The sequence below is a fragment of the Panulirus ornatus genome, chromosome 29 (genome assembly GCF_036320965.1).
Source record: "Panulirus ornatus isolate Po-2019 chromosome 29, ASM3632096v1, whole genome shotgun sequence".
NCBI lineage: Eukaryota > Metazoa > Arthropoda > Malacostraca > Decapoda > Palinuridae > Panulirus > Panulirus ornatus.
Window position 1 is genome coordinate 8,621,373 of NC_092252.1, and position 14,069 is coordinate 8,635,441.

The following is a 14,069-nucleotide window of genomic DNA, read 5'->3' on the forward strand; positions in this document are numbered from 1 at the left end:
CTTCTCTGGTCCAGAGGTGTCCCATTCTCTCTCTCTCGAGGCGTGACTAGTGACGTTACCGAAGACTGCCTGAGTTGGTCGTAAGGGCCAGTGTGACGCCCACCATCTACAGCACACATACACACTGTTGCTCTGAGTCTCTCGCTAGTAATAGGAACCTGTTGAACTTATACTTGGTTAAGGGTGGTAATCTCACCCAGGTGGTTGCTGGTGTTAATATCTCGCAAAGGTTCCAGATTTATCGTTGTTTTATTATAGTTTCCAATTTCATTAGTGTGTTTATCGTACCCTTACATTAGGACACTTATTTATTGAAAGCCGCATGGCATAGGCAGAATTATGTTCCAGTCTAAGCCATGTTAACTGAAGGGGTAAAATTAGGTTTTATTAAAAAGGAAGAATACTCAACAAGGATTGATTTAAGCTTTTACACTGTACGCCAAACTTTGGAAAGTGGAAAGTATGAATATAGGAAGAGGGAAAGACGAGAGAAGTAAAGAGAATTCCATGGCTTAGCTATACGAGACAAGGAGCTATTGTAACGGTCAGTCTTCGTGTGGCTGGTCTTCACTCAGAAACTATGGGAAGCAGATCCCGGACTCTGGAGCCTGGACACGCGCAGACCATGTACGAGGATAATGGCGAGAATAATATCTGTAGAACAGAGAAGGGGAAGCAGCGTCACTACATACGGAGAGGAATGGTTGAAGAGAGATGATGGCAAGAGATTGGTACTAGTTAGGCGGAAGGCTCTTGATTACACTCTGACTATAAGACAATTGGAAGAAGACATTACGTCTCGCTGCACAGCAGATAATAAGACCCAGTGATATTCCGTGTGGACTGCGAGTTATAGTCATGAAGAAATCTTACACAGGACTCTTAACACCTTAAGCATCTAGTTTAACAAATTATCTTTGTGGCGATTTCCTCCTGTGTCCCACACGGCAGCTGTTAAGAAACTTTAACTTGCGAGACACTTTGCCCAAGAAACCCTCACTCCAGCCTGCAAGTAACCACCTTCGTGTACCTCAGGAAGTTAACTGGTTTTTAGTTTCTACTTTTCCTCTTAGGATGATGACGGTAGCAAGTTGCTGTTGGTAATGGAGGCTCCGTCACTTTAGAATACAGTGATATTCACAGCTCATGATATACGTTTCCATCGCATTTATATAGGCTGATAGGGTTGCTCAGCGTTTTTTTGTTGCTGTTTTGTTTGTATGTGTTTGTGTAAACGTATTTGTGTGTGTGTGTGTGTGTGTGTGTGTGTGTGTGTGTGTGTGTGTGTGTGTGTGTGTGTGTGTCTGTCTGTCTGTCTGTCTGTCTGTCTGTGTGCGTATCTCACGCATATTTGGATAGTTACGGCAAAGACTTTTTTTTTTTCTTATAAAGTTGTCTCGCCCCGCTTGGTGTCACATGTAAAGCGTTCTTATGCACTTTACCTTACGATCGTACCCCTCTACGACAAGTCTTTGCCTATGTTACGAGACTTGACACCTAGAGGGCGACGTTGCCATCTCTGATTCTACCAGACATTCCGTTCTATTAACCAGGGGAGGAGATCAGTAAAACTTTCTCTTCCGTATTCGTTTGCCTTTATTTACAAAAATAAGTTACAACAGTTCTATGGCCCGTGTGGTGGCCACCATAGGACCATGACTATGGCCAGATATAACAGTAGGACACTGGAAGTTCCTCATAGCGAGGACATGATCGTCCGTTCCACTCTAGGACACTACCACGTTGTCCTGTCGCAGTGGGGGTTGAGCTGGAACATGTTAGGTCAGAGGGAGTTTGGGATATACCAAGCGGGTTAGGTTAGCAAAGGGGGAATATATATCTACTTAGAATATGGGAGACTGGGTTGAGACTTAGATATATCAAGTTAGGAACTAATTAGGATATGTCCAGACGGTAAAGAGACAGGTGACAGTGGGAGTCTAGTGTCCCCTTGATAGACAGATGGCAGATCTAGAGGTGATCCTACAGATGGCACTACCACAGGGCCATGGTGGCAAGGACATTTCAGTACGGCGATACCAGTCCTATTGCCATGTTGGAGCTCAGGTGTAGGATGGGGAATGCTTAGGGGCCGTAAGCTGGGGGTGCTGGGGGTCCATAGGCTGGGGGTGCAGGGGCGGGGTAGGAGGCCTCGCCCTCGTAGGCCACCTCAGCGACGTAGCCGTTGGTGTGGTCGGCGTTGAAGGTGACGATCTGGGTGCGACCGTCGGGCAGGAGCACCCTGTAGGAGCCTGAGGTCACTGTGCCGTCGCTCTTCTCGTCGTGGGCGAAGTCGTTGCCGCTGTAGTCGTCCTTGACGGCGTAGGCGAATTCGAAAGGCATGCCGGGCTCCTTGTAGGATGGGGGAGGGTGGCCGTAGGGGACGCTTTCTGGGCGGGGAGCAGCGCAGGCTACAGCCACCAGGGCGGCTACCACGAAGATCTAAAAGACAGGGGAGGAGAGTCAAGGGGTTTCTAATAATAAAGCCGAATTATGTAGTAGGAACAGGAGGGAAGGAAGGGAAGTGCTCGAAGGGTTCTTGTACGAGAGGATGCAGATGCCATGATCATACGGAGGACATACTAGGACTAGGGTACATGGTAGAGGTGTCGACATACGTGACTCCCCTTATAGGCTGACGGTATGTACAGGGGAGTGTATAGGATTCAAGGGAACAAGGTAGGACAGACCATGACTGAAGAATGATTGGGTGATATAGGACACGAGACAGGAGTGGGTAGGGCTAAGGGTACATAGGAGAGTCCTGGGTTCAGGGGGACACGGTGGGGTATGCGCATGTCTTAAGGATACATGCTAAAAGTACAGGAGTACTCTGAGAGGAGCACACAGTTCTGGGGCATGTAGAGGGGAGAAAACAGTGTTAGGAATTCACAGAGTGAGTACATAGGATGGTGAACACAAGACTAGGATTTCCGAGAGCAAATACACAGGATTGTTAAAGCGTGATAGGGATAAAAGGAAGATTGAAGGGTATACACAGTAGACACAGTCAGTGGCTGAGAATACGAGGAGGGGGAACTGATTGTTGGTAGACCAGCATTCTATGAGCCTGGCAGGAACTCAGGGGTGTTGAGCGTATTCTGAAGGGAATAAGGGGGGAGTTGCATGTCGTTGAAAGGGGATACTTGTGTATAGTGTAGGACAAAGCGTTCGAGGTGCAATGTACGTGTGAGGCAGACGTGTCTAATTCACTTACGAGGCGTGGCCGAAAGTTTACGGTGAACATTATTTATAAGATGAAATCCATTTATGTTACTTTTTTTTTTTATAACGAAGTCGGAATACAAGAAAAACAAAAGTTACTGAACACAACATCGTGTTTTTTAAAAGTTTGCGAAGGACAGTTTATTACAGAAGTTAAAGCATGTTGTATCGTTACTTTGAGTCTGGGAAAGCGAATACTTCAAAAGGTTTCAAGACAAAGTAGAATTCACGATTGAGAACCGTTATGATTATATACAATATTCAGGTGGAATGATTACTGCTCTCGCTATAGAATATTTTTTCCTCATTTAAGATACTTTGATAACTTTCGGCATAAGTGATGGTATCTCATATATGTACATAAGTCATTTTTAAAGAACCTGAGACAGAAAACTGATGGAAGAATTAAAGAAGTGGGTGTATACTCATATATAAGAGCTATGAGTGTTATATTCTAACCTATTTAAAAAACGCAACATTAGATAAGAAATGTCTGGCATCAGTTGTTTAATTAATCGACGGTTAGATATTACGCGAGACTTAAGGAGTTCGAGTAAGCGACTCGAGTTCATACTTTGTGAGGTCGTCTGGGTAAACGATGAGGGCGAGGAGCCCGCAACGTTATGGTAGCGAGAGCCACTGTGCTGCCGGCAGACCAAGTGAGGAATGTATGGTGTTATGTACTCACCTTAGCAGATACCATGTTGCTTGTTGTCGAGCTGGCTCAACTGTGATGCCTGGCTGAGGATGCGCCGCCTTTTTATACTCTCCAACTCAGTCTGTGAGTTTCGTCACGGGGGGGGGGGGGGGGGGGAATCTGTTTCCCGCGCACCGCTCCTCCCTCCCTCAGCCATTCAAAACCATAGAGGTAATTTACCTTTGTTGGTATAGGCCTCTCTGGCAGTATCAGCCGATCGGATCGAACATAAAGGACTAATGGCGTCATTAAATGTCACCCCGTAAGGAATAATAACGACGCAACTACGTCATCAGTGGGCGTAGTCGTGTGCGGTTGGGGATGGTCAAGGCGGGAAGCGAGCGATTTCAGCGTCATTACCGGCAAGGGCGACCATGAGTCGTCGAAGATGGCGTAATCGGCTCAGAGCTCCGCCCATAATGACGGGTTCGCTTGCATCTCCGTTCACGTTGCATGCTCTACTTATGCATCAGGACCTGGGGGTAGGAAGGGCTCAGCAGTACTATACGTTAGCTAGATAGAACTTTTTGATCATCCGACTTATTATTATTATTATTATTATTATTATTATTATTATTATTATTATTATTATTATTATCATTATTGATATTATTATTATTATTATTATTATTATTATTATTATTATTATCATTATTATTATTAATTATTATTATTATTATTATTATTATTATTATTGTTATTATTATTATTATTATCATTTAACCTGCTTGAGTTTCTTGTTTAAATGTCCACTTTTTTTTTTCTTTAGAGACCAATTCATCCGTAGATAAACTTATTCATAAACGTCTTATGATAAAATCTGCCACCCATGCCCGAGAAGGATTGACGAGTCCAATCAACGTTTTCATGGTTTTGTGTCGTTCTTGACCAAAATTGTCGTGCACGTACCTTTACCTTCTAGCCCCAGGAGTCCCCTGTGTCGTCTATGGGAATCCTGCAGCACCCAGGATGCCGACCATGTTCATAGGGCATGACCACAGGTTACAAAGTGTGTGTGTATGTGTGTGTGTGTGTGTGTGTGTGTGTGTGTGTGTGTGTGTGTGTGTACGGGAAGAGTGCAGGGCAACTAAGCAGTAAGTGTTCAATGTCTTCCTTTTAATAGTTGCGTGGTGGACATGAAGAGTCTCGAGTTATGTTGAAAAGAACTTTGTCATGTTATAGGCATGGTTATGTCCAGATCGTAGACGAGAAGAAGAAAAAAAGTGTAACTCGTATATGTCTGGGGAGTGTGGTTTCAAGTATCTGGAAGGATGGCGTTTAAAACTTGAGTTGGAAAGGCAGCTAATCAGTGCTTGTTTGATCGTTTCGGAGTGCCCGTGTATATGTTTTCTTAGCGTTGTGTTCGTAGGAACTGTGGAGATGTGGAGGTTGGTGGTTCCTTTTAGTTTTGCATGGGAGGGGTCCTCGTAATGTTGCAAAGACTTTGGTCCCGAATATATGGAGTTTATTGGGAGGATCTTTGTGTAGGTGTTGAGCAAGTGTAGGTTGCGAGGCAGATAGTGTTTGTTTTGAATGCTCAGTTTTGTGTGGTTTGCGGCTTAGTTATCTTGTTTTTCAACGGGAAGGATAGACAGTGATTTTAGTGGCTCCTAAGGGTGCTATGAACCAGTATACTTCGTAGTGAATTGCTGTAGAATTTTGGTTTGTGACTGGCCAATACAGCCCTGAGTCCTTGTTTATTGCGTGGTCTACGGATTTGTGAACCATTATTTCACTTGCCAAATATATTTAGATAATTACCAATTTACAGATATTTGTATATGGGAAGTTGATAAATCATGTTTTCCGATTTTGCCCATGTCCAACATGGCAACATGGCAACATGCATGCTAAATTTCAACTGTTATAGTTTTTTCGGAAGTACTGAGGAAAGATAGTTAAACAGTTAATAAAATATTAAGATTAAAAGTAGTTTAGGATGAATATGCGAATTCTCTTATAAATCTAAGTAGAAGGAGCGGGAGTCAAGGAAATGAAATAATGATATATTGATAAAGTGGAGAAGCAGATGATCGAAGCAATGGTTCTGCAGTTACGTGCCCTTTATGGTTCCAGCAAGACTGTTAGGAACCCAAGATGTGTGACAACTGAAGTGTTTCTGATGTGGTCACATAACTTGTCCCGGGAGCAGGGAATGAGTGAGAGGCAGACTGTGAAAGAGAACAGAAAATTCAGTGATTTTATGCATTTTTCACGTCATGTCTTATCCTAAGAATCGGCCATAGAGTGATGGCATTGTACTGACGTAGGTTCGTTCATGGGGATTGTTGAATGGCACAGGAGTGAAGGTTGGTGTTGGGAGATTTGCTGTATCGTTTAGCGATGAGGCCAAGTTTGACCTTCTCTTAAAAGTTTATAACTGCTATCCAGAAGTTACTTGCCGATGTATGGATCGCGCGATTTCTGAGACAACTTTTTGGGGGGGTGAGGAATGGGTTGCATGATGATGGTATATGGGCTGGAAAATTACGGACAGATGATGATGATGATGGCGATGATGATGATGACGCCTTTTATAGAAAAGCCTGGCGGTAGCTTGAGGTGCATTTCGTAACAACATGACCAGGAGCTCCACTGAAAAGGAAAGTGTGATCGCTGTGGACTGGGAGATGAATCGTTCAGCCTGTATGTCTTCATATGTACTGGACGAGGGTAACCAGATATTTAATGACGACAGTGCTGGAGTTAGAAGGACTGGAATCCGTTGTAGAGCTAAATGGTAAACTTATATGGATAACCATCTCGGTAGGCCAGTGTACTGCATAGCTACGACGGCTCGCGGAACCTTGGGCAGAGCATGATACAGTGGCGATTACAGAGAGGAAATGTGAGAAGACACATCTTGCCGTTCGATGATGTATATTTCACACAGTACTTTGCCTGTAAAAGATCACGCCATCGATGCACAACTCTCGGCAACAGTTGTCTATATCCTAGTCGTCACTGGTAATGGCCTCATATTCACCACCCAGACGGCTTCCACTGACCAACCAACCACCACCACCACCGCTGCCTAACCCCCAACACCACTAGCAACGGCTGCGGACTGCGTGAAATCTTACTTTCACCGAAGGGAGGAGCAGATGCGCGGGGCCGGTTCCCGGTAGATGACGAAGGACTGGCAGTACCTCCCAGGGGGAATGTAAAGGATTGAAACACCAGCAACGCCCTGCGGGTAAAAGCCTGTGGCTAGCCTAGTCTTGATAGTACACGACAGCTGGTGAGGGAGGGAGCCTGCAGAAGACACAGGTAGACGTCTGAGTCCCAGGATGGCTAGGCTCTGTCACTGGTCGTGGTATAAGGACGCTGTCACTGTTTCCAGGATTGCTAGGCTGGGTTGTCATTAGTCCTAGGATAAGCATGACGTCGCTATTCCCAGGATAGCTTGGCAAGGTCACTGGTCCTAGGAGTGGTAAGATGTCACTATTCCCAGGATGCGTACAGTATGACGTATTTACGTATAGTATGACGTATTTACAGACGTAAGTAGAGTTCGTTTGCATCACCAAGTCTGTACCTGCGTTGGTGACGTAGAAGGTTTTTCAAACTCCTTGAATTAAAAGTTTAGACTCGCATGAGCCACGTTCGTGCGACTTTGATCACCTGGAGGCGCCATCTTCGCTCGCCCATTTTGCCATTAACGTCATTGATATGATAGAAAAATTAAGCCTACTAAATCAGGTTTTCCGAATCGTGTAGCACCTGACCCACCGCGATTGGCCCACGTATGTCATATGTACGTCGTAAACCAACGTGGCATTGTGAACCAACGCGTCTTTGTATCATAAACAATGGTCCGGTTGCATTCATTAAGAAAACGTGATATTCCAGTGCATTTGGTGCAAAATATGTCTGACGATAAATTCTCACGAAAATTGCACGTTCTTTCATTGTTACCTGTAGTACACAGGTCACGCATTATAGCATGTTAAGTCACGAATCATGGAACGTCTCATGCTAAAAAATGGCATTTTGGTTTATCGTTGGTCTTAATGAATCGATTCTCTCTCGCGAATGTAGTGTAAAAAAGAAAAATCGGTTTTGCTTGAAAACCATCTTACTTTTCGTTAATATTTCTCAAAGGGCGCTGGAAGATATTTTCCGTAAATAGATTTTTATCTACATATAGTGAATCATAAGTTTAGTCGAATATCTGCCCGTTATACAAGTTACATTGTGTCATATTGGTTTCGATTCATGATATTCCTCTTCTTCCCTGAAATGGTTTAATGGTCGCTTGGTCCGATGCACCAGAGTCTGGCTGTATGTCATGCATAGCATCCATCAGTGGAAGGCAGGCATACAAGGTGAGCCACCTGGGTAATATTGACATACGATGGTGAAAGAGACAGTGGTGAGATCCGTCTCCATGACACAGTAACGTAGATAGTCCAGGGTTCTGTGTCTACACCACACAGCGTCAGAGACAGTCCATGGATGTTTCCACATCAGACAGCATTACAGACAGTCCAAGGATCTGCCCACATCAGACGGTATCAGAGACTGTCCCTGGATTTGTCCAAGCAGACAGTAACAGAGAGTACAGGGATCTGTCAACGCTACATGAAGGTGAAGATGGTGCAGTGATTCTTCCCTGTGCCGCCACTGCCTCCTCTATAACTTTCTTGGTTGATGCGGAGCCACAGTCATCCTCCTGCCGACCACACCAGAGCATCTACAGTGCCATCTGCTGGCGTTGATGGCATTAAAGGTGAACCAGGGTTGTCTGAACTGTTATATATATATATATATATATATATATATATATATATATATATATATATATATATATATATATATATATTATATACGTGTGAGCCATGACAACCGTGTGGCTTGAGGCCTGAAGGCTGGATCCTTGTCGCTCAGTTGAAAAGTACAAATAAAGAAATGACATAGCGACAGAGGAAGGTGGTACAACTCAAAGGATGAACGTGACTCCGCAGCAGTGTGGTGTGAACTGTCTGCTGGCGACTGGCAAACACTGGTGAGTGAATTGCTTCTCCTGTGGCTGGGAGCTGTGCTGTGTCAGGTACAACCCCCCCACCTCATGCCCTTCCTCAACCCCCTGCCTGGTGCTGCTACCTGCCTCTCTTGCGGACCAACACGAGTCACTAGGAGGTAGCTGACATGTAAATGAAAATTACAGACTGAAAACTATAATGATATTACTCCAGCTTGGACTCACTGCCACTAAGACCTGGCGCATGAGAATACTTGATGCAGTACGTGGAAGGACAGGCAGATTGGTAGTGTGTGTGTGTGTGTGTGTGTGTGTGTGTGTGTGTGTGTGTGTGTGTGTGTCTCAGCGTGAGAATTTTACGTACTTGTTCTACTGCCACTTATATATATATATATATATATATATATATATATATATATATATATATATATATATATATATATATATATATACGTGTTATGACTTTCCCTGCTTGTGTTAATGTGTTTGTATGTGGGCATGAGTATGTACATTCGAGTAATACGTGTGTGCTCATACTAGTAGTTTATATACCAACTAATTTCATAGTGTATGCGTGTAATTTGTACGTATGACTATGACTTGGTGTGTCTGGATGTACGCATAGATGTGGGCTAAGTTGATCACTCGCACGAGTTGAGGATCACAGGCCACACAACCCCAGAAAGGAGTGGGCGACCACACAACCGCCCTCTTCCCCACAGCTACACCACTTTCCTCATCGCACATCATGCATTCGGACAGTAAAAGTTGTCTCACATACTTACCGCCATATGACTTTCCATGATGCGGTGACGCTGACATAATTACCCTCAGTAACCGACGCGCGTCTCTCCTTCCTCCTCTCGAGTTGCTCTCTTTGCCATCACACGACACACAGTGCTGGGGCCCTTAACGTTGCTCTTGACATGATTATGAGGGGACTAATCAACACGTCTCTGGGGGTAACACGACGACGTCGTATGTAGGGTGAGGGGGATTTCTCTCTCTCTCTCTCTCTCTCTCTCTCTCTCTCTCTCTCTCTCTCTCTCTCTCTCTCTCTCTCTCTCTCTCTCTCTCTCTCTCTCTCTCTCTCTCTTACTTACTTACTTCTCGCCCTCCACCCACCACCATCCTCACCTCATGATTTACGTCTGTTTATTTATATCTTGTGTCGTCATGAACACTGCGATGATCACTCACGAAACTCTCTCTGTCTCTCAGGCAGGATACACCACATGGATGACACATGAAACGCCGTGGGCTTTCTCAAATACCACCACTTACCAGAGTGAAACACGGTTTCAGTTGCCAAACTGAAGTACAAAGTTACTTGCTTACCGAGCCATAGTCTGACGTAACTTACGTGTCACGTAACATTTTTGTTATATAATCATATCTCAGTGTTCACCAGTCTCATCCACGACAATGAACTCCGTTACCGCCACACGTTCCCTAGGCTCACAAGCAGGTCACCTGTGTGGTTCCAACACCTCAACATAGCGCTGGGTCCTTCTAATCATAGACGTTTTGAGGAGGAACGGGCGCCTCGGCTCCCATACTGTGCACTGCGGTGGCGGGCGGGCTGGTTTGGCTACGCAACATCTGACGTTGGTAACGGTAATAGTTGCCTAGGGGGAGAAGGGAGGAGGAGGAGGGGGAGTGGGTTTCAAACTCCCACCCCTTCCCCCTGCATGTGGGAAGCTGTCGCGATGTAGGTGTACCGGGGAAGGTGCGTCGCCCTCAATACGGCACGCTGGTACACACCACTACAAACGAAACATCATTGACCCAAGTGTCCTCATGTCAAACTCTCACACGTCACATTCATCCTAGCGCGCGCGCGCACACACACACACACACACAACAAACAAACCAGACGCAAACACGACACGCTCTGGCAAGGTCATCCACACAGTTTAAGACTACCTTCAGAGATCGACAGAGAACCATCAACAGTGATTCATCATTATTCACTCTCACGACGTCGACATGACGAAATACCGCTGTACACCTGCGATGACGGGGAGCCGCTGCCAACAGTTACGACTGGCAGTTGATAGCCACTGGTAAATAAGAGTAGGTAGTGGTGATGGTGGTGATGGAACGCGCACTGGTTAGCGATGGTGAGCGACAGCGTGTAACGGGGGAGGTCAGGCCGAACCGCGGTGGTGGCGGTGCCCCCTGTGGCCGTGCTTCGGTGGGTTGTGGACGCAACGTGGAGGTCAGCCTGGGTGGGGCATCTCACGTTCTCGAGAGAGAGAGAGAGAGAGAGAGAGAGAGAGAGAGAGAGAGAGAGAGAGAGAGAGAGAGAGAGAGAGCCATTAATCATACGTCTGGGGTTAATGAGGAATCACTTGTAGTCTCAAACCATTTTCTCTCCAGAGGTACTCGCTCTTATGGGGTTGTAGATGCAGTGCCTTTTTGGTTACAGTGATGACTATGTATTCACTAGGCTGAAAACGAAAATTTTGAGTTACACCTGATGTCGGAGTCTGTCCACGTAACAGGGTCGTTTATTTCATGTGATGAAGTGATACAAAAAACGCTGACAGGAGGGAGATCGCGTTATCGTGAATAAAACTTGGTAATCACAGTTTCGTATGTATCTTTGTTATAAACTAAACGAAAGCTATTTTGGAATCTTATGATTTGGGTCTTAGAAAATCTTTTTTTGTTTTTGGAGTCTAGACTACTTCAGTCATGTGACTTTTGAGTGATAAATACAGTAAATGATAAACGATTTAAAGTGAGGATTTTTTTCTGATACTCTTCGATGATATAGAAGGAAGTGTGGCAAGAAACACTTATTTTCGTAACCCTGAACAGTATGTTTGTCATATGTAACAATATCAGAGAGTTTAAAAGGTAAAATCACACACACACACACACACACACACACACACACACACACACACTTTATCTACGGCAGCCGAAGGAGGCACAGGACTTCCTCCGCGGCTTTCGCTTTCGTAGGCTTCACAAAGGCTTTCGACCTAGTCAACCACAACATAATCATCAGCAAGGCCGCCGCCACCACCCCCGGGCTACGGAGAGGTCTCGTTCCACGGGTTGCAGACTTCCTCAGCGAGCGTCGTCAAGCCCTACGCTTCCAAGGTACCACCATCTCCAGTCCGTCATCCGTAACGACGCGCAGGACACTGAAGATGCGCGTCAATACCACGTCTTGATTAGGGTTCCCCTAAGGAGCGCACCTTCTCACTGGGGGTATGTAGACGATTGATTCCTTCATTGGCGTTCGCGGTGACGAACACCGTTTCCGAAGGCAGCGCCTTCCAGAACACACACCCCAACAGCCGACAGAACTGGATCAGCGCCAGCAACATTAAGACCTGTGGTCATGCACATCGCCCTCACCTGCAGCCATGACCCACCTCCTAATGGCTCACCAGTCCTACCCCTCCCTTCCTCACAAGCCTTTCCTTCTCATGGCGCTCCTTAACTTTAATGTCCATTGTCTCAGAAACCTCCCTAATACCTCATCTTTCCCCTGGAGCCCTCCTTTACCTATGATTCTCCCTTCCTCTACCATCTCTTAAATGTAGAGAACTCATTCGTTCATCACAGCCCATCCTTTTGTTACTATTTCCCTTCTTTTCAATCCTTTCTTTTCCATTTAGATCCTAACTCTTGGTTATTTTCTCCTCCATTCTCTGTTTTCGCACATAGTGATTCCCTTCTCCCACACCCTCCATCTCCCACCGGTCTATCCCCAGGGCCCGCCCTCCACCACTGCCGTCTACTCTCCAAAGACATTTCGACACAGAGCGTCGCCGTCTTCGTGACTTCGCCTGATGAAATTTCATCTTCACCTGAGTGTCTGCCGTGCTACCGCCTCGCAGTCCACCACTGTCACGCAGACGGTTGCCTATTGACCTTGTGAACTGGGTCAGTCAGTGAGTTGGGCAATGGGTACCGTCAGTCGTCTTGCCTTGCAGGAACATTTCTTCTTCTTCCTTTTATTATCATCATTACTATTATCATTATTATCTTGAATGTTTGCTTTGAATGATGACTACTTTCTTGATGAGTGAGGAGGATGATTAACGAAGGTGGTTGTTAAGTGGAAGTCGTTATCTGTCGCTAATCATTTCTTACCATCATTCTCAACTACTGTACTTATCTCCACCTCTGTGACCACCATTGTCAACAACCATTACCACTTAACAGCGAATACTGTTGCCCGCTAACACCACCACTAACCATCATCTTTATTTTGCCACCACCCTCAAGTAACCATCATTAGTGTCTACTTTCACAACCGCTGACCTCTGTAGTTAATTACCACCATTAACATAGCTGTCATTGTTGCTTACTATCCTCACGAACCACCATCCAAAGCTTCGTCATCCATGATTGGCAGCCATCTCCACCACCACTATCACCACTCACCACCGCCTCTAACCACCTTCCGAATCAGCTACTACCAGACTTGACTAGTATGGCCTCTTTTTTTCACCACACTACACAAATTACCCCTCAGCACCAACTACCATCATCCCTTGTCATTATCACCGCGCACCACCACCATCTATCGTCACAGTCATCACCTACCACCATCGCTACCACTATCACCATCATTACCACTTACCACCATCACAGATAACTACTTACTACTCACCTCTTACCATAGTTTGCACTCATTACCTCCCGCTACCAGTACCAACCCACCTCACCATCTGCCACTAGTAATCATCGCAGCCAGGTACCATAACTCACTAAAAGCTACCATCATGGAAATTTGTGGTAAGCATAACTCTCTGACAAGACTAACAATGAAGAAGACGAGTCTGTAACATTATGTTTTGATATGTAGTAATAATCAGTCATAAATCAACACCTGGCCTCTTACATAGAGCCACGAGATAAGGTGAGAGAGGTGGTGCCAGTCACCTCCCACTGGCAATGACGACCAACACAGCTCCCTGTAACCTTCGTGTCAACCAGTGAACGACACCAGTACCACCACAGATCGTTCATCATTCTCTCAACCACCGTCTGGCCTCCATACCTACCATTAATCTCCTTGAACCAAGTTCCTCTGGGGTGGGTAAGCCCCCGTGCGATCACCCCCCCCCCCCTCCCCCCCGGCCCCCGGCCAGCCACAATGGCCCCGCCCCACTAGGGTTGCACCACCTTCCATTG

The 14,069-nt window shown here is 45.7% G+C and overlaps 2 protein-coding genes across 3 annotated transcripts in view; one reads left to right on the forward strand and one right to left on the reverse strand.

The window, feature by feature from the left end:
* The window catches only part of LOC139758061 (protein O-linked-mannose beta-1,2-N-acetylglucosaminyltransferase 1-like), a 72,421-nt gene that overhangs the window by 44,983 nt on the left and 13,369 nt on the right, over positions 1-14,069 (forward strand). The window lies entirely within an intron of this gene.
* Positions 1,584-3,981, reverse strand: LOC139757934 (cuticle protein 19-like). The gene is made up of 2 exons (XM_071678873.1): positions 3,914-3,981; positions 1,584-2,442 (listed from the first exon to the last, which is right to left on the reverse strand). The coding sequence occupies exons 1-2, from the start codon at positions 3,926-3,928 to the stop codon at positions 2,086-2,088; spliced, it is 372 nt and encodes a 123-aa protein (XP_071534974.1). The 5' UTR covers positions 3,929-3,981; the 3' UTR covers positions 1,584-2,085.